This window comes from Octopus bimaculoides, chromosome 20, assembly GCF_046866305.1.
Source record: "Octopus bimaculoides isolate indiv1 chromosome 20, ASM4686630v1, whole genome shotgun sequence".
NCBI lineage: Eukaryota > Metazoa > Mollusca > Cephalopoda > Octopoda > Octopodidae > Octopus > Octopus bimaculoides.
Window position 1 is genome coordinate 47,832,438 of NC_142947.1, and position 22,577 is coordinate 47,855,014.

The 22,577-nt window shown below is 38.5% G+C and overlaps 1 protein-coding gene across 3 annotated transcripts in view; it reads right to left on the reverse strand.

Moving 5' to 3' along the window:
• LOC106871287 (palmitoyltransferase ZDHHC3-like) overlaps positions 1–19,290 on the reverse strand; it is a 47,469-nt gene extending 28,179 nt beyond the window's left edge. The window contains exons 1-3 of one of the 3 annotated variants that reach the window (XM_089338610.1): positions 19,078–19,290; positions 9,718–9,747; positions 5,920–6,079 (exon numbers count right to left, since the gene is read on the reverse strand). In XM_089338610.1, the coding sequence (XP_089194736.1) occupies positions 5,920–6,079; positions 9,718–9,747; positions 19,078–19,196 (309 nt within the window). In that variant the 5' untranslated portion in view covers positions 19,197–19,290. The remainder of the gene's footprint in view (positions 1–5,919; positions 6,080–9,717; positions 9,748–19,077) is intronic. The other 2 variants (XM_089338608.1, XM_089338609.1) reach the window with 2 other exon arrangements.
• Positions 19,291–22,577: the final 3,287 nt, after the last annotated feature.

Consider the following 22,577-nt stretch of genomic DNA (forward strand, 5'->3'; position numbering starts at 1 on the left):
AAGAGATTACCACTTTAATCTTTTAACAATGGTAAATTAATTAAACATTAAAATGATAAGCAGAGTCTTAGGAAATCAGTGAAAAATCATGTGAAAAAGTTGGAGAATTTAGTCAAGTTTCGACAACACCATGGAGAGACAAGAACACTGAAACCCTTCGTGAAAGGCCTTTAACAGACAGAATTTATATTTTGTTTCATGATCATAATTCTAATAATTCTGTCATGCAAAATTTTTTTAAATAATTGAGAATTTGATGAAATTTAGTAGAATTCATATTAATCTGGAATTTGGAAGATCAAAAAGAAATGTCAGATGATGGGTGATTTTACTTAGATGACTCCCTTAAAAAGGGCCACACATGTGTGATGGAACCAGCAGGGGTCTCAGGTGGGTTGTTGTTAAAATTTGTTCAAAAGCTGTTTTAAAAAGTTCTTTCTCTTTTTCTTCCCACAAAATATCTGAAGGAATAGCTGTATTCTTGTCTCCCGATGGTGTAAGAACTTATTCCAAATTTAGCTAAATGTTTTGAATTGACATAAAAATCCATTTTTGTTTCCTGGAAAAAAAGAAAAAAAAAGTCTGGAAATCACAACCAAAGTTTGTTCGTTTATTTCTAAATTTTGGGTGGAATTGGAGGGAAAAAAATATGTTTTGTTGGAACAGTTTGTGACATGGTCCATCTGTGAATAAAAAAAAACAGAGAGGGAGAGACAAATGTGTGTGCGTATATATATATATGATGACGGATATATATATATTTATATAGAGAGAGAGAGGGGGGAGGGAGAGAGGGGGGGAGAGGGGGAGAGAGGGGGGAGAGGGGGAGAGGGGGGGGAGGGGGGGAGAGGGGGAGAGGGGGGGAGAGAGAGAGCTAAAGAGAGACAGAGATGATTATAGTGAAAGAAAAATCTTAATGGTTGCCAGTGTAAATAAAACTGTTTCTAAATATTCTAAGATTCTGAAAAAATAAAATAGAATAAAAATCAAACAAAAATTAAACTAAATGATTTTTAAAAAAGTGTTGTGTTTTTTTTTTTTTTTTTTTTTTTTAAAAAGCCAATTCTAGTAACAAGCTAATGATGCCAGCTACATTCTGTTGTAGAATGCAGCAGAACATTTAAAAGTAATGAAATAAAAAAACCCAGCCCTGAAACACTCCCTACCTACAGCATGAAAAACTATTTGCAAGAGGAAGATTGACTGCAAACTAAATAGCAGATAACGGTGCTTTGAATAAACTAAATGTGTCTAATGTAGTGCCAGTGGTGTTGGGTGGTGTCAGGGATTCAAATATACTTATCTTTGTAGGAGGGTTTTGTTTTGTTTTGGAAGTTGTAAGATTCCCTGGTAGTGTTGAAGAAATACACAAACTCCTTGCTGTTGTAGTAAAGGGCTTCTTTCATAACAAAGAATACAGATTTATGAAGACCGATTCAGTGATAAACATGATGGTTATTAACCCTTTTGATACCAACCTGTCCAAGACAGCCCTTGCTTCTGTGATATAAACTCCTTGTTTTAACCCTTTAGCATTTAAACCAGCCATGTCAGGCCTAAATATTCTACTTGATTTATGTTCGAACCAGTCAGATCTGGCCTCTCACACCTACCCTACAATGTCATTCTAAAAGTAAACAATCACATCAAAGAAATCTCAAAGCTACAAGACAATGCATGATTAATTCAAAACAATGTGAATAAATATGCCTGACGTCTGACAAAGAAATCTGAATGCCAAAGGGTTGAAGTGTTCGAAATTAAAACCTGCCATCAAAATTTGGGGTTCATTTTTGGTCCAAACACCAGCTTTAAAATGACAGTTATTTCAAAGAATTCTTCATTATTTTTTAAATGAATTGAAGCAAAGGCAATGCCTTCCACCAGAAATATGGTAACAAAAGAGTTCAAAGTTGAGAGAACTGTACAGCACATGCCAGCATTTAACACACCTTGCCACACATTAACATAATATATATCCTGATTTCTGAAGACAGAGGCAGCAGAAAGCCCGATATATTAGAGGATTGGGGGGTGGGGGTGATAAACATTAACCCCAGTACATGACTGGTACTTTATTTTATTGGTCCATGTAGAATAATGAAGGCACAGTTACTGTTAGTGAAATCTGAACTCAGACTGTAAGAATCATTATATATTATAATAATAACAATATGATGGATATATTGAAAAAATGCTGTCATGTACATGTGTATGTATAGGTACCTGTAAATAAATATGTATGTATGCTTATACAAGTGTAAACGTGTATGTATATGTGTGTGTATGTATGTATGTATATATATATATATATATATATATATATATATATATATATATATGAATTTACAAAAACACAAAAGATGAAGTTGGGTGTGAAAACAACAAACAGATGTATTAGTTTAACGCTCGGGAAGTGAGAAAGTCTTTTACATTTTGAGCCTATGCTCTTCGACAGAAAGGAACACAGAAATAAACAGGGAGCTCCATGCTAGCATGGCTTGGATGGGGACTTTTATGACCAAATGCTCTTCCTGTTGCCAACCATTATATGTTTTTCAAGTCAGAGATTTTTTTATTCTGCAGGTCCTTCATATATATATAAATATATATATATATATATATATATAAGCAATGTTAATTCTCTAAAAATAAGTGGCAATATACTTCATATATATATATATATATATATATATATATATATATATATATATATATGCATATATATATATATATATATATATATATATATATATATATACACACACATGCATATATATATACACGCATTGGCGGGTTTAGATGAATGCTTTCCCTAACAGCAACTAATTCACAGATTGAAAAGCAGGAACGCTGATGAAGTTGCTTTGTAACGTAGGAGAGGAAACAGTCTTCAGGTTCCTCTAACTTGTCTCTCTCTCTCTGATCAAGGCAACATCACTAACAACAGGGTGAACAGAGGGGGGGGGGGAGAGAGAGAGAGAGAGAGAGAGAGATGAAGAAGAACCAGAGTAGGAGGTAACAGAGGAATGAGACAATGATAGCAACCACATGTCTACTGGTAAGAAAGAGGGCAAGGAGGAGCAAACAATGCATGGCAACGTTTTTTCAAAGGGATTTTCTTTTATTCCATTGGTCTTCTTCAAAAGGGCCAAAACAACTGGTTGTCATTGCAACAAGGAATGTAAACCTCATGTCCTCATTTTGCTCAAAGAGTGACAAATGAAGTCATGAAATGTCAACATCTCTACACACGTATATTCATACATACACACAGACAGACCCAGGCGTGTATGTGTGTATATAAGTTTAGTGATGCAAACAAGAAAATAGAAATCAAAACGTGTTTGTGTGTGTAGTGCACAGACACTTATCAAACATCAATACATACATATATATATACATATATATATACATATATATATATATATATATATATATATATATATATATATATATATTGACGTTTGATAAGTGTCTGTGCACGGAACTTTCAGCCTTTGAGTCACTCTGTAATCTCTGCCAATACACACACACACACACACACACACACACACATCAACTTAATATTCTGTTGGTGGTCTTTGCAGAGAAGCAATCTGGGATCTTTTTTAAAACGGGGGCCACATTTTTCATTAACGAAACACTTTGAAACTTGGATCACTGGTAGAATGTGTCATATAAAACATCTTTTTCTCTTAGTCTTCTTAAAAAAAAAAGAAATCCATAAATTATTCCATGTTAAAGTTGTCGTATTTCTGTAATTTCAACCAATCACTGATGTCCATTCAGCCGATATACATTAAGTGCCGACTACATAAACAAACGATTCTGAAACAATTAACCCTAACCCTAACCCTAACTCTAACCCTAACCCTAGGGTTAGAGTTAGGTTTAGGGTTAGGGTTAGGGTTAGGGTTAAAGCAAATTTAAAATGAAAAAAGCAAATAAAACGAAGAATCGTTTGTTTATGTAGTCGGCACTTAATGTATATCGGCTGAATGGACGTCAGTGATTGGTTGAAATTATCGAAATAAGACAATTTTTTACATGAAATAAATTCGAATACAAAAATATTTTTCTGTTCTATAACACAAAATAGATAAGTATACGAAGTTTGAAAGTCTTTCGGTACCAAAAGCACTACGTAAAACATTAATGAAAAATGTGGCCCCAGTTTTAAAAAAGATCCGCAATCTGTTGGTCGTCTTCGTTGCTAGTGCAGCAATGGTCATGATTCTGAATGGTGTGTATCAGTCATTAGTGATGGCCAGAAGCCAGAATGGAATAGTGAATCCATCAGCAGTGATGGCCAATAGCCAACATTTACAAAAGAAGAGAAATTAGAACATTTATTTTTAGAAAGATATTAATAGATCAAACTTCATTGATTTTGATCTGTCTTACACATACACACACACAAACAAATACATACATGTAAACACACACACACAAATACATGCATGTAAACACACACACACACACACACACACACACACACACAAACAAACAAACTAGCACTCTGTCAATTACAATGAGGAGGGTTCCAGTTGATCCAATCAACAGAAGAGCCTGCTCGTGACATTCACACGCATGTGGCTGAGTACTCCACAGACACGCATACATTTAACATAGTTATCAGGGAGATTCAACATGACGCAGGATATGACAAGGCTGGACCCTTTTGAATTACAGGTACAACTCATTACTGTCAGCTGAATGAACTGGAGCAACAGGGCAGAATACCCTTATGGTCTTGAGCAGACGACCCTAACCATTTAGCAATGTGCCTTCACATACACAGACCTGCATATATAAACACACACACATACGCATATACACAAACATACATGTATGCATACACACATACATAACACACGCAAACCAACATACACACACTCACACAAGATGCAGGAACAGGCTGTATAATTAAAGGGAATACGTCAGGCCGCTGTGCAGAGTTCAAAATCTTCCCAGTGTCCCCTAAGAAGGAATCGGTTGCCCCCAATGCCAATAATGTCTTTTATTGAAACAAGAACCACAACCTCATAGAGACAAGAGCCAAATTCTTTCAATGCTTTGCTCTTTTATTAGTTTTAGTTATTGGGCCACGACCCAGCTGGATCACCACCTTGAAAACGATTTTACAGCTTATTATATTGAGTAAGAAGTGGTTTTAGGGAAAGATTGTTCAATTAGTTTACTCTGAAGGCCATTCCACTACCCCACTCTCTTTGTCATACCTCAACTGTGGCGAACCACCAAAAGACAACCTTCCTCCACAGAGAAACCATTTTATCCAACCAAGGAACCTCTACAGGGCTACTTGGTCAATTACGGGGTTGGGCTAAGTAAAAAGTTTGGAAAGCTCTGCTCTGTAAGAATTCATCAGAGATGCTGTAACATGGGTGAGAGGTGGCAGGGTGGGGCATAGGCTAATGAAGACCTCTCTGTATAGTTGTTAGATCTGTGAGAAATAGCAGCTAAATACCCTCAAATTACACACTACCATCTTTCATAAACAAAGGATACACTAGATTATGTAGTCTTTAAAAAGACAGGATGGCCATGACTGGAATGCTTTTGATCATAAGCCTGCTTGATTAAGGTTAACCTGGAGCTAAACAACAACAACTATATGTGGGGAGGGGGGGAGGGAAATAGGATTTTTAAAAAAACAGAAAAGTAATTAGAATCACTGAAGCAATTATTTTTTTAGATTTAAATTTAGAATTTAAATTGAAAAAAAACCCCATTTTTTTTCCTTAAACAACAAAGTCACATGAGAATGAAGAAAACGATAGTTTATGATAAAGATTTATGACTGAATGGCTTTAATTTTCTGATGTCATAGTTAAGACGAAGGTGAACGATAATAATAATGACGATGATGATTAGGGAGTGAACCCAATTACTTACCATACAGGGGCTTTTGTGACCTGAGTGCATGTCAGAGAAATCTAGAGTTGTTTTAGGAATTGGTACGATTCCAGGGTCTGAGAGAACAGCTCGTAGATGCGAAACCACAGCCAAAAATATGATAAAGTTGAAGATCACCACGCTAACAGCACCCCATAACCTGTAAACATAAAATGCACATAACAGATATAACCAATATGTAAACCACACACACACACACACACATATACTCGTGTGTGTGTGTGCAAAACCAATACAGAACTATCAGAGGAAGTCTACACAGCCTCATTGACGAAAAAGACCTTGCCAAACCTTCTTCACTGGTGACATGACAACAGAATCCCTTTCAGGAGAACAAAATACAATGAATGCAGTGAAGGGGGCAGTCGTGTGCCTCAACATCTTTAGGCATAGACCAACAGACACCTAAGGCCCTCAATGTGGTTCATTAGCTCCACTTAAAAAGGAAAAATACATCTACCTCAGCCACACTAACCAACACATTTAAGACCCTCAAACTGGCAAGAAATGCTAGCTGGCCCCAGAGAGGAATAAATCTAGAAAGTGTTGAGTGAACTGATGATGATGATGGTAGTGGTGGTGGTGAAGATGATTGTGATGATGAGGGTAGAGGTAGGGTGGCTGGGATAATGATGATAGTGATGATAATGGTGATGGTGATGATGATGATGAAGACAACAATGACATGTTGGGGATGATGACAACAACAATGATTGTATATGTGATGATGATGATGATGGTGGTGGTGATAACGACAACAACGATGATGATGATGATGATGACAGTGGCATTCTTTTGGCAACTCTGAAAATTCGTCAGAGTCCTACAGCATCTTTAGCTACCCCCACACCCCCACTCCAAATTTTTTTGTATTCCAATATCATTTTATAGATTAAAAAGAAAAAACCCCAAAAACTGAAAGATAATCATCAATCATCAGTCATTAATCATCACTCTTTCAACAAACGAACTCCCCATCCCCACCCCTAGACTCTGCCAACAATTTTATGCATTTTCGCCCAAAATAGCAATAAAGCATCAGACCAAAAACAAGAATAAAACCTGGCAGCAGAACATCATTAAATCGCGGAACCAAGACCAGTGAGGGGGGTGGGGGTGGCACCCGAGGAAATGGTAAAGGAATCATTTGGCTGTTTTTCTGGTTTTGACTTTTACATCTCTTGTCGCTTGGTTGAAAATAAGTGAGGTTAAATGTAAGTTGTACACTGCTGGAGAACCAATTAAATACTAATTAATGACTAAGATTAATTTAATTCCTCTCATTAACTGACTCAATGGAATTTCTGTAAATATGAGCCAATGTATGAACTTTTAGGTGGTAGTTCAATCTGCTAGAAAGAGCAGCTAAATCTCCCTCAAACCATGAAACCCTCACTACTACCTTTATGTATCTGGGGCTCTCAATGACCCCTGTTTGGAAGAATTTCCATCTCCTTCTAATATTTATTCTGTTTTTAACACAGCAAGTTCATAAGAGATGTTATCCCGGGACAAATACTGCAGTAACTGGCCTATCAACAAAGAACATACATAAAGTATGATACACAGATAGCTATTTTTATTTAATACTAATTGTATATATGGGATTTATAACATGTATAACATATTAGTATATAGCATGCACAGTGTACAAAACATATATTATACATATATCATATAAAATATATAACACACAGTATATAACAATAATGAATCTACAAGTGAACATTATTATTATCATTATTATTATTATTATTATTATAAACAAATTTCATAACATTTTGAAATTTAGTAAACCATTGCAAAATAATTTATTGAAACATACGGTTAATTATGGAAATAAATTTACTTGGTAATAACTAATCAGATACATAGATTGACAAATTTACTAATTAATTATCAAACGAGAGAGATAAAGATGCTTAGATACGTTTGTAGTTAGGATTAGTCTGAGATAAATGGATTTAAAGGGATTTCAACAGACTTAACGAGGAAGGAAAGCAGGAAGAAAGTAAACAGACATTTGTTGATTGTATTTAGGTTGGTTTCAGTCTGTGTAGTGTGGCCATGCTGGGGCAGCGCCTTCAAATGATGTTAATGACCCCAATTCAGGTAAATATTAGATCAGTGTTTGTTTATTGAACAACAAAAAGGAGAAAGAAAATGCTTCGGACTTAAGGGGCAGAACTCACTGAGATTCTGTTTGTTCGATGCACCAATGCAACCCCTCCCACCACCCACCTTCACACATGCATCTTGTTTCAATCACTGAACTGTGGCCATGCTGGGGCACCACCTCGAAGAGTTTAGTGAAACAAATCGACACCCAGGACTTGCTTTTTTTTTAAGCCTGGCACTTATTTTATCAGTCTCTTTTGCCGAAGCACTAAGTTATGGAGACATAAACAAACCAACACCAGTTGGTAAATAGTGATGGTAGACAAGCACACAATATCTATATTCATATCTATCTATATATATATATATATATATATATATATATATTTATATATATATTCACCAGTTTGTACTATTTTTGCCATTCGTTATGTAGCTAAGTTATTAGATTGCATTAAATGAAATGAAATGTCCTTGTGCAGCCTTCACTAATTGTTTGTCTTTCCTCACTACTTTAAGCTCTACGGACTGACTCAAAAAGAAGCCAGCATTGGCCATTTTTGGAACAAGACAATCACACAACCACAGCTAAAAACCAGAATTTTGGTGGCCCACCGATTTAAGCACTCTGGACACATACCTGTTAGTTGGAGTCATCCTGATGAAAACACCTCATATCCTCTCTCTCTCTCTCTCTCTCTTATATCTCATCTTTCTTCCTCCTTTAACGCCTATATGATATAATTCTTGGGAGAGAATACATACATTTGCGGCTGAATATAGCTTTATATTGTCAATTATACACTGATGTAATAACTATAAAACTATAATGCTTGAAACACGTGTACCGCAGAATCCATTGTGTTTTTGTTTTTATTTTTGCATTCACAATTTATATATATATACACACACACGATGGGTTTCTTTCAGTTTCCATCTACCTAATCCACTCATTAGGCATTGGTCAGCCTGGGGCTACAGCAGAAGACACTAACCCAAGGTGCCATGCAGTAGGACTGAACCTGGAACCATGTGGTTGAGAAGCAAACTGCATACCACACAGCCATGCCTGAACCTATATATGCATACATAACATAATATAAAGGATGGGCCTGTCTTTGTTCCATACAGAATGATATGGGTAGTCAATGTGAAACTGTGGGAGGAGACACTTGCCCAAGGTATTGCTGAGTAGTGCAGTTGAAGTTGAGACTAGGAAAGTTGCAAAGTGACACTATAAACTATACATTCATGATTGGAGAGGCTGGGAGGGGGGACAGATAGATAGAGAGACAGACAGACAGAAACACATACACAGATAGACAAACTGAAAGATAGACAGACAGAAGGAAGGAAGGAAGGAAGGAAGGATAGACAGACAGATACAGAGAGAGAGAGAGAGAGGGGGGGAGAGGGGGGGGAGAGACACAGAGAAAGACAGAGAGACAGTCAGAAGGCAGACAGAAATGAGGTAGGGGAAAGTAGAGGGGATGCATGAGGCATGTAATTAATGCAGTGAGAAGGTAGGAGATTAATTGAAGGTGGAACAGTAAATGAGAGTTGAACAAGAGACAGGTGAAATGGTGAGTTGCACATAAGTGTGTGTGTGTGTGAGAGAGTGAGTGTGTGTGTGTGTGTATGTGTGTGGACAGGACTTACTTCACTGATTGGCTATCATAAAGTGGATGGCTGGAAAAAAAGACAAAAAACACAAGAAAATTTGTAGGGCAAAGCAGTTATTTTAATCAGAATAGAGTTTAATTAGAAAATACTCAGAGTTGATTATTATTGAGTGTGAGTGCAGACTGAAGTGAGAGAGAGATAAGTATGTGGGGGGGGGGGGGTAGATATCAACTGTCAGAGCTGGAATTTAAAGAAGTGGGAGAGCGGGGTGGATAGTAAAGTGGGTGGAGACACAAACATGAATCGGTTGAGTGACTCATGGCAGAAATAGCAACAGAGGACACAGACAGACTGGACATGGCTATGTAAACAGTCATCACACAGAAGAAGAGGCAGTTTGTCTCACTGTCACAGGGTTCCGGCTTCAACCTCACTGCCTGATGTCTTGGACAACAAGTGACATTTACCAAAGTCTTGTAAGTCCGTTGGCCATTCCTGATTTGCCTTGGCAGACAGAAACCCTTGCAAGGTTTAATGCCACCCACCTGGTTCAGTTTCTTATGTCTGGCAAACCCAGATAAGCTCCAATCTCATCATCCAGATATGTTTGTATCTCCAGCAAAGTGCAGCCTGTTACAAGTCTCTGTGACTAAATTCCTCACCAAACTAACAGTCATCATAGCATGAGACAAAATACCTTCTAGTATTTGTTTTAAGTCTCTAAACTCTAAGTTCAAATTCCACCAAGATCAATTTTGCTTTCTGTTCTTTCTAGGTCAATAAAATAAAAAAGTATCAATGCAAAGTGGAACTGTAAGAACATGGGACCAGATAGCTTGTGATATTTACTCTGATTCTTTGCATTCTGAGTTCAAATCCTATCATGGCCAACCTGATTGACAGACTTAATACCATCGCCTGGTTTTTATTGCTAGCAGTTATGTCAAGTGTCTGATATAAGGGTACCTACCTACCTCCCTCCCTTTCATCAGTCTCACAGACCCTGTAAAGGGCCACAAACATCATCTTCTCTCTTGAATAAAAGATAAAAACATTAAAAAACAAAAACCCAGTTTCAGAGTCCCTAGAAAAGGTCAAAGGTCACAGCTGTCGCTCTCCTCCCTCTCAACATGAATTCCTTTTTGTGGAGAATGAAATAACTTTCTTCATTAGACACAGACACACAGACAGAGTGAAGTGCAGTAAATTACGACATTGTTGTTATACTCAACCATCACCTGACAGATCTTGAGGGGGTGTTGCATATCCCCCACCCCCACCCCGCCGGATACAAACTTGAGTGAGTCATAAGTGAAAGCTGATGTGCCCTTCCTTGTTGTTGTTGTATAACCCTAGGTCACTCCTGATCCAGCATACTTATGATCAAAGGTGTTCCAGTTGTGACTATCCAGTCTTTTATTGACATAGTGTATCTAGGACTGCATTATCTAATGTGCCTGCCCTTGTTTAGCCCTAGGTCAGCCTTGAACCAGTCAATATATGAACAAAGACATTCCAGCAATGACCATCTTGACTGTTATAGACACTGTATATCTAGAGAGGTGTCCTTCCTTTCTTAAGATAGTTGGGTGTTATTTCAGGGAGATTTGGCTGCTATTTTTAGCAGGTTGAGTGCCCCTGTAGAGAATTCCTCACAGGGCTTAAGAGACTAAGAATGTAATGAAAGCCACAGCGTATACATGTTGTTGCAAAGACTACAGTATGTATGAGATCACAGTATGGGCTACAGTGCAACGTGTGTTGTAGTAAAAGCTAGAGTAGAGTACAAAACTACAGGTCAGTGTTTAGTACACACAACTATTGCTACAAAGAGTGATTCACTGTAAACACGGAATCTGTCTAAATATTCTGTTTCCAATCATTTCCACAAAAACATTGCAGAAATTGGGGGGAAATTCCTTTTTTTCTTTTTTCTATATAATTTATTACCCCCATCACTGACACTTGTTTAGTCCACCACCACCACCACCATCATCATCATCATCATAATCATCATCATCATCTCTTCAATAAAACTTTGACTTGCATCAGACACACTGGCAGACCCCCCACACACACACATATTCCCACACACACACACATATTCCCCCCACCCACACACACATATTCCCCCCCCCCACACACACACATATTCCTGTTGTGTCATTTGTGTCATAAAGTCATCAACAGTTGCAACAACAAAGTGGAGAGTTGTTGCTGCCAACACTTTTGATAACATTGCTCTACAGAATTCATTCCAGCTTTCTTGGTTCTGAGTTCAAATTCCACCGAGGTCAACTTTGTCTTTCGTCCAGTCAAGTGGGAACTGTTGTTGATCCAGCAGACTGAGGCGTGTAGAAGCAAGCAACTGCATTGATTACACAAGGACTATAGTGTCACCTAAACTCATGATTATACAATTGCATGGCTGCCGGTCAGTAGAATAGGATTGTAACTGCAGGCGGATGTTAAACGATGATGATGATGATGATGATGCTGATACTCACAGCAAAGTTCAAGCAATGGGGAATATGGAGTAACAACAGATGATCTGCTGCCAATTACAGACAGCAACGTGAACCGAAACTAGCATCACTAACAACAACAACAACAACAGCAGTGGGAATAAGAGTTGAGGGACACTGGTGTCCAGTGGGCAAGAGTGCAATGGTCAGTTTTGAAGAGGAAGTGAAATGGTTATCATGGTGGCCATCAGATGTTGAGATTAGGAAGGTCAGATGCAGATGAGATAGCTTACAAGAAATTATCCATTAAGCTAACAATAAAACATTTGAAGTTAATTAAATATGGTAAATACAGGAAAGAGGGTGGGGGTGAGGGAGACATGCTAATTAGAATATGTCCATGAAACAACAACAACAACAATTGTCATATAGGACCATGGCTAATGACAAATCAGAATTAGAAACAAGGTCATGTGACTATAAGAGACAGATAACACCGAAGGCAAGGAGGAAAAATAGCTAGCATCATCATCATCATCATCATCAAAACTTTGCTGTTGTTGCTGTTGTTGTTCTTGTCATTGTCAACCAAATCTACAGCTAATATTTTTTCCATATCTTGAGCAAGAATGTTGTCATCACTTCGCCCATCAACTTGAAGGAGAGGTAAGGTAGTAGTGGCATGGTGGTGGTGGTGGTGGTGGTGGTGGTGATGGTACTGAAGTGGTGTTGGTGGTGGCAGTGGTGGTAACAGCAGTGGTGATGATAGTCAAGGAAAGATGATGGTGGTGGTGGTGGTGGTGGTGGTCACTGTCATCATCGTTGTTGTCATGGTGATAGTGGTGTTACTAGAAAGCAGCTAACCGAACTACAAGACAGGGAGACTTAGCTTCCTGTCCTTAATAGAAGCCATCAATATGACTGATGAGTGACAAGAGAGTTAATCAAGGTGAGTGATAAGAGAGCTAATCCAGTCATCACTGTAAACAAGGAAATGTCATATCATAAATTTAATCACACACATACATACATACAAAATATACACACATACATGCACACACACACACACACATACAACATACATACATATATATATACACCAGTATTACACAGCAAATAAAGAATTTCAAAAACTGGCTGTGTGTGTAGGTGAGGGTGTGTGTGTGTGTGTGTTCACACACAAGATGAAGAGAGGATTTATCTAAACTGAGATATGTTAATCTGAAAATTACACTTGCTTGGCTGACTGAGAACACACACACTTTATTACAAGAGACCTACAATCATTTATACATTCTTATGAGCTCATATAAGTATGTATATATATGTATATATATATACACACATACACCAGCTATGACGTGTATGAATAAAATTTTAGGTATGCTGCTCAATGGCTCCTAGGTGGGTGTATATGCATGTATTACTAGCTTCAAGAAAAAGCCAACATAACAGAAACAAAACTTGGTCTCTGACACATCTTGGAGGTCAGTCATTCCAAACAAGAACGGACTTGGATAATGGCAACTTGTCCAACCCATGTCAGTATGGAAAAGTGGCCAGATGATGATGATGATGGTGATTTTGTATACACACCCATATATTTACACACACACACACATATATATATATATATATATATATATATATATATATATATATATATATATGTGTGTGTGTGTGTGTGTGTGTGTGTGTGTGTAACATCATCATCATTGTTTTTAATGTCCTCCTTTTACAGGCTTGCATAGAGTGAACAGAGCTCCTTGAAGCAGATTTTTGTTGGCCAGAAGCCCTTTCTGTTGCCAACCTTCACTTGTTTCCATATAAGGTAATATTTCCCCATAGACAGACATGTTGTCAAGGACAACACTACTTGTATGAAACCAGAAAAAAACAAAGAAAGAAAGGGAAAAAAATAATGTGGCTGACACTTAACAACATATTCATTTAGGAAATTTCTACGTGACCCCTCAACCTGTAAGAAATAACAGCCAAATCTCCCTCAAATCACAACCCAACTTTACACGTGTTTGCAATAGTTCACCAGGTCATAGCAGATGGTAACTGTTTCCAATATTCAGCCAGGAATTACTAAAAGGTGCCGTTAATGTTCAAGAATTGCTGTGCATCTCCCTCCCATCTTGTTGGATAACTGCAATTGTCTGCCACTGTTTAACGAAAACATTTCGTTTGACAAGAATCTGTTTCCATCAGCCATTCTGCCAAATGGCTTTGTCCTGGCTTAGAGTTATGTCTTTTACTGATGGAGTGAAGGGTGGCAGACCAACCCTGATAGCAAAATACCCCAAGGTATTGGCATGGAAGTTTGACTAATTCATATAAAAGAATAACAATTCTTACTCATTTTGGCACAAGGTCTGCAAATTTAGGGGGAAGGGGGTCAGTCGATTACATCAACCCCACTATTCAACTGGTACTTTATTTTATTGACCCCCAAAAGGATAAAAAGTGAAGTTGACCTTGGCAGATTTTGAATTTGAAATGCAAAGACTGACAAACTGCCATGAAGAATTTGGCCCAGTATGCTAACGATTCCACCAGCTCACCACCATAATGATGATGATGATGATGATGATAATATTTACACTCAGGGATGGTTAAGAAGTTTCCTTAAAAATATGTGGTTTCATGTTCAGTCCAACAGCATGGCACTCTTGCTCAGTGTCTTTTACTATAACCTCAGGCTGACCAACATCTTGTGAGGTGATTTGGTAGGTGAAAACTGTGTAGAAGCACATGGTGCGTGTGTATAGACAGAGAGCTAGAGAGAGAACTATAAGGATGCAAGTGTGTGTCTATGAATAAATGTGTGTGTGTGTGTGTGTGTGTGTGTGTGTTTGCACGAGTATGTGTGAGTGTGTATGTGTAAAAAGCACTTCTTGTATAAACCAAGAGATACCATTGGAGCGATGTTCACACAGTTCTCCATTTTAATGGCAATACAGGTTTGACCAGATCACCATTAGTCAATGAGAAGAGACTTAAATAACAGACAAGCTATTGTAACTCCAACCATGTCCTTCCAGTTCTAAACAACTTTTCTGTGTCTTTCAATATGTTTTATTGTTAAATCTCTCTTTTCTAGTCCTTCAGTAGTACTCTCCCCCCACCACCCTTTCTCTCTCTCTCTCTCTCTCTCACGGATACACAATGGTCTTGAGAAAAATCAATCTAATCTTAGATACACAACACCTGAATAAAAGCCAGATCAATTACTCTTTAAACATCTTTAATGTGGGAGGTGGGGTTGGGGACTGCATGATGGCAACTGCCTCAGGGTTAAACAACAACAACAAGCAAAAGAAACAACACATTAGATATCATCATCATCATCATCATCATTTTAATGTCCAATTTTCCATGCTTGGACAGACCAGATGATATTCATTCAGCCAGATTTTCTGTAATCAGATGCCCTTTCTGTCAGCAATCCTCTCCTGTTTTGAAACAGGGTAATATTTCCCGTATGACCAGACAAGCTTTCGCTGAGAATTGGAAACAAAGGACACTGCTTGTATACTGGTGACATTCGTTTACAACAATCACATGATGTCAAGGAGACAGTAACACATATATGAACATATATAAACATATATATGCATATATGAGACAGTAACATGCACAAACACACACATACATACAAACATAGAGGTATATACACACATGTATATGCATACAGTGGGTTTCTCTTAGGTTCCATTGACCAAATCCACTCCCAAGGCTTTGGTCAGTCCAGGGCTATGATAGAAGACACTTGCCCTGGACGCCACTCAATGAGATTGAACCTGAAGCCCCATGGTTCAGAAATGATCTTCTCAACTGCACAGCTCTGCCTGCTTCTAGGTAACTGTTTCTAATTTAGGAACAGGGTCAGTACTTTTAGGAGGGGGGGTCATCATTTAAATCAACCGCAGAAACTGACCAGTACTTTATTTTATCGACGCCCAGAATTGTGAAGGGCAACGTTGACCCTGACCGGATTTGAACTCAGAATCTAAGCATTCAGATACATTTGGTAAAGTGATCCTAAAGACACCATGTTTGATAAAAAGATGGGATGGTCATGGCTGGAGTGCGAGTTGAGGCAGGAGAAAACAAATGTCGATCAAACGTGAATCAATTTAGATGGAATATGATAACATTGGTGAGAGGTTATCAACTGCTGCGGTCAAACTGTTGTTTTCAGTCAAAGCAACATTATAGGCCCCGGAGTAAATCAACACGCTGGGCCCTATAGTATTTATTTATTGACAATAAACCACAGAATACATAGATCGGAATTGGGCCTCTCCACCCGTAAGAACCCTGGGTAACTGGCCAGTGTGTCTATGCCTTAAGACGGCCCTGTACACACACACACACACAAAGCACAGAGGTGCACAACGCATATGACCTGAGGTCAGGACATCTCTTACGAAACTGCGCCAAAAAATACTAACACGAACGTATACGTACGTACGTACGTACGTACGTACATAGACAAACATAGACAACATACATGTACGCATTACATACATATAAACACTACGTGCATCAACACAGTTCATATACACTCCCTATACACTCGTCAAAACTATGTTACACACACGAAGGGCATTAAACACATACATTCACACAATCACGTACACAGCTACACTACAAACACAGCCATTATTGTTGTTGGTATTACAATTATTGTTTTGTTGCTGCTAAACTTGTTATTTAGCATAAACTCAGATCTATGAGCGAAGCCATTTCAAGCGTGACCACCCCGACTCTTATTTTAGTTCACAATGCAGGCAAGACACCGTCACCCAATATGTTCCTCCCTTTTTTTAAGACAGCAAGATATAAACTGAGGGAGATTTGATTGCTATTTCTAGCGAAGTGAGGCAGCATCTTCAGTTCGATTTTGTGACTACTGCCTGGACTGTTATTGAGTGCGAATCCCAGGTCAGTTGTCCTTGAGTAAACCTATGTCTTGGGTGATATCTCTATTAGTGTTACTCAAGTGCAATATGATGCAGCGTTAATGCATATCGAGTGTCACTTAAGGTAAACACTTACAATGATTGAAGTGGCGGGTAAATTTGAGTGAGGCCATATATACATAAATACATACATACATATATATATATATATATATATATATATATATATATATATATATATATATATATATATATATATGTATATTATTAAAAATGGGGAAGGCCGGTTTATGGGATTACCTTAGGTTTCCCGTCCATATAAAATGTGTGTGTGTTGAACTCCTTTTTTTTCTTTTTAATTTTTATCAATTGTGTTCTCTGTTTTGTCCAGTTTTCTAGTTTGATTTTGTAAAACGGTTAAACACTGTGAAAGCAATAAAAAGTCCACCTCTCAGATGCACACACTTCGCACATAGGTAAACATATTTACACACGAAGATAGGTGACAAGTAGAAAGAAAGATAAGGACAGGCCGAAAAGCAGGTGAGGACAGGTGTGAACGAGTGTGTATTTATATATATATACATACATATATATATATACAAGTACTATAATCTTTTTAGGATCTCGAAAAAAAAATTTTCATGAACCTTCTGATTTTTTTAATGTGCTAGTTTCCTGGTATTAAATTGATATTAATTAATATCGAATTTTTACCATATTATGTTAATTAATTATATATATATATATATATATATATATATATATATATATATATATATATATATATATATATATATATACTGTAAGACTCTGTGTGTGTGTGTGGACGAGTGCTGGAGATTCTAGTTACAAACCCATAGCCATGAAAAGTATTTACTAAACACCCACACATGATATATCAGCAACATCGGACATCGTAATAATTGTGTTGAACGTGAAGAGAATAAATAATACGTATGTAGATATGTGTATGTATATATGTGTGTATGAGTAATGTATGTAGATATATACGTACGTAGAATATATGTATGTGTATGTACGTATACAGGTAGCAATGCATAAGTATGTAATTTGTGTTATGCCAAAGTGTTTGTCGATCGAATGAAAGCGAAGGCATTCAGCATTGAGTCATGTTCACGCCATTTAAGAAATATCTATGAATTCCTCATCCAAGACATTTATTTCACTGTAATTAAGGGACTAGGAGGGTAAAACCACACATTTTTATCCTGGTGATTAATAGAGAGGACTTTGCTAATCCGAGCAGCGAACCGTCTTCAACCAACATACACACATACTTATATGTGTGTATACACAAACACACACACAGGACATAGTTTTGTCAAGACGGAATAAACAACAATGTCAAACAAATCGCAACGATTCTAAAATAAAACATAATTATTGCCAAAACATTGCCAATTTAGTTGAAAAGCAAACGATACGACCCCGAGTTCAAATACCAATAATGATTGCCAAAAAATAAGGTACCAGTCATACATTGGGCTGAAGTAATCGAGAAGCCCCCTCCCCCTAAATGACTGGCCTTGTGTCTAAACTAGAATTATTATAACTATTATCATTTTAATTATTTACTGACAGAATTAATACAGCGACAGATGATTATAAACATCTGACAGCGCTTTTACCTAGTAACGATCTTTTGAAGTTACGAGTTCAAATCGCTGCCGGGTTGACATTCTCTCTCAACCTTCCGGGTCCGCGAGAAACAAAGTACCAGTTACATACTGGTGTGATTACGACTTCTAATTCACCAGTACCTCATCAAATAGAAAAGGACGTGGTCCTGTAACTCTACGAGAATCTATCGTTTATCATTCTAATTATTATTGTGCTGCTATCCGCCCACACATGTCTAGTAAAAGGTTGGGATGTGTTTGTATGAACGTCTCTCTTTGTCGCTCTTAACGAATCGGTATCGGAAAGAAAATAGACAAACGAGGGGGAAAGAGGAAAAAAAAACTTCTCCTTACGTGTCGGACATCACGGGGATGACCAGGTGTCGGACAACGGCATAATCAGCGTAGAGGAGGGCTCCATAGGTAATTAGTAAACACACTATACCGCACGGGTCGGAACGAAACACTGCCATCTTGGCTCCTTCATAATTCTCAGCAGAAACGATCAGCTCGGTGTTGATTGGTCGAAAAGGATTTGCTCTGTTGACCCACTCCACACCTCAATCAGCTGATATGGCAACTAATAGCCATAATATGCACGCATGCACACACCTATGCACACAATACATACATACACACAACCAATACACACGCTTGCACAACATAATATACACAAACACACGCACATACACACAACATAGATGTACATACACTTACACACAAGACACAAACACACATACACACTCACAGCATACACACACACACATACACATACAACATACACACGTACTCACGCACACAAACACACGCACAACAAACACACATACACACAAACGCTTATACACACACATTCTAATTAATTAAGACTGTAATTAGTTTTGTAAAGGATTTCGTAAGGCTGGGTCATCTGGTCAACGGTGTCCGATGTAAGACCCGAAAACATCTTTGGTGAGGCATTGTTGATACATCTCCGATGTATTGAGCGAGGAACGAAGTATGTTTGTGTGGCTGTATATATCTATATATATATATATAATATGTGTACGTTTATAGATGTGTGTGTATGGAAGACTGTGTTACACGTGTGTGTGTGTGTGTGTGTGTGTGATTTATTGCGGTGCCTCAAAAAAAGATTTAGAGCCGACCTGTTGTTAAGGGTGTGGCCAACCGTTGCTATGCAATAAACAAAATCGAACATGAGAGAGACAGAGAGAGACAGACAGACAGGGAATTGAGGAGGTTCGATCTCGATTCGTTTGCATCTTGTGGGTGGGGAGGGACTTTTTTAAATTTAATGTCGGCAGCTCAAATCTTGATATTTTGATACTGTTTGTGGTCAACACAACAATCGATTCTCACTGTAACATGTTGATCATACACACACGTGTGTGTGGGGGGCGGTGCATGACGAGTTTCTGCACAGTTTCCATCTTCTAATGACCCATTACTCAGGTTTGTGAGTGTATGTGTGCATATAAGCTCTGCAGCTGATTATGATGCAAGCCAAAGAAGGACTTCTACATGCTCGCTTGACTTGCTAGAAACAGCAGCCAAATTCCACTCAACTACAACACAACAATAGTTCACACCCTGTTTATTACCATTGGCCCCTTATATTTAAATGAATTTCCCCCTTTGGGGCCTGGTCAGTCTCCTCAATGAACCGATTTTTAAAAGAAACAACAAACTCGTTTTCCTAGTTTCATCTGATAAAAATATTATGTAACTGAATAACAATTATATATAACTGAGTAATTTTATGTAAATCAATAATTAAAAGTTTGACCTGGTAACCTTTTACAATTTTTAACACAGCTCAGAGATCACTCCCCACCCCCAGGACGACAGCTGGTCAACAATGTTAAAAAGTGAAGGTGATAGAATAATATATTCTGGGATGTTCAGTCATGGTTTAGAGAGAGAGAGAGAGAGAAAGAGAGAGAGAGAGAAAGAGAGAGAGAGAGAGAGAGAGAGATAAAGAGAGAGAGAGAAAGAGAGAGAGAGAGATAGAGAGATGAACAGAAAGTGAATGTTCATGTAACTATTGCATTCAATTTGGCAAAAGATTGCTTTGGAACGATGGACTGACTGGTCGCCATAGCAACCAAAAAGAAGCATAGCAGAAGAGAAAGAGAGATGCACCATCTGAGGGGGGAGATGAAGACCCTCAATAAGCAGTTGATGAAAGGGAAAGCATCAGGGACTCAACAAGTCAGCTCTGTGAATGTCTGAGGAGGCTTAGAAGGGTAGAAAGCACCTAGAAGAGGAGGAGGAGGAGGAGGAGAGAGAGGGAGAGAGAGACCAAATGGACGCAATTTATCAAGAACCCTTTTAGGTTCACCAAAACACTTTTGGGGGAGACCAAATCAGTGAAATAGTCCAGCTCCGGAGAAGAGGTAGAAGCATTTCTGAGGGAGACCCACAATGATAACACTCAGAAACTAAGTCCTTGATGTTAACCCAAATGTCTGTAGAACTTGAATACCAGGAAACAAGCTCAACTGTCCATCCTGGGAAAAAGTGGAAGAGGAGGTGGAAAAGGCCAGATCACAGGATCAGCTCCTGGCCCAAGGGGTATACCTTATAAAGTATACAAGAAATGCCCACAGCTCCTTTGGAGGCTGTGGTCACATAAGAAGCATCAGATGCGGTGGTATAGTCATGTGTTGCAAATGGATGAGGACAGCTGTGTGAAAAAGTGTCACACCCTAGCAGTTAGGGAACCTGTGGAAGAGGTAGACCCAAAAAGACCTGGGATGAGGTGGTGAAGCACAACCTTTGAATGTTGGGCCTCACGGATGCAATGACGAGCAGCTGAGACCTTTGGAGATATGATGTGCTTGAGAAGATCCGGCAAGCCAAGTGAGACCATAACCGTAGCCTATGCCAGTGTAGCATAACCGGCCCATTTAAGAGTACCCTTCCATCATTGGGCAAGGAACTGTGCTTGAGAAGACCTGTTGAGTCAAGGGAAATCATTGTCATAGCCGACTGCAGTACTGCCTGACTGGCACCTGTACCGGTGGCACATAAAAAGCACCCACTACACTCTCGGAGTGGTTGGCATTAGGAAGGGCATCCAGTTGTAGAAACATTGCCAGATCAGATTGGAGTCTGGTACAGACTTCTGGTTTGCCAGTCCCCAGTCAAACCGTCCAACCCATGCCAGCATGGAAAGCGGACGTAAAATGATGATGATGATGATGATATATATATATATATATATGTACACACATACATATATACATGTATGTGTCTTGGGCGTGTGTGTGTGTGTGTGTGTGCTTCCCAACTACTTGGTTCCAGGTTCAGTCCTACGGTTCAGTACCTTGGAAAAGTGTCTTCCACTCTAGTCCTAGGTTGACCAAAAACTTGTGAGTGAATTTAGCAGATGGTGACAGAAAGGAGTCCATTACACACACACACACACACACACACACACATACACACACACACGCACGCACGCACACACACACACACACACACACACACACACACACACATTATAACATGACTGTGGTCAGATGTCTCTGGCGATTGTTCTCTAGACTAAATCTAAACACAGTATGTTCATATATTTTACAGACTGAGTTGAAAAGCAACAAGTGTCTCAGATTTGACATGCAATTAGACAAACGGGCAAAGATTCCTTCATGGCTGAAACAAGGAGCAAAGGAGATAACTGCAATGGTATTTTTATTATTTGGAAACCAAAGAAAACATTATGCGAGAGTGAACCTCTTCCTTACACACACACACACGCACGCACGCATGTACGCACGCACACACACGTGAATGTGTGTGTGTGTGTATTGTCCTCCACCAACTTCCTGTCCCAGTTGTCCTTCCTTAGC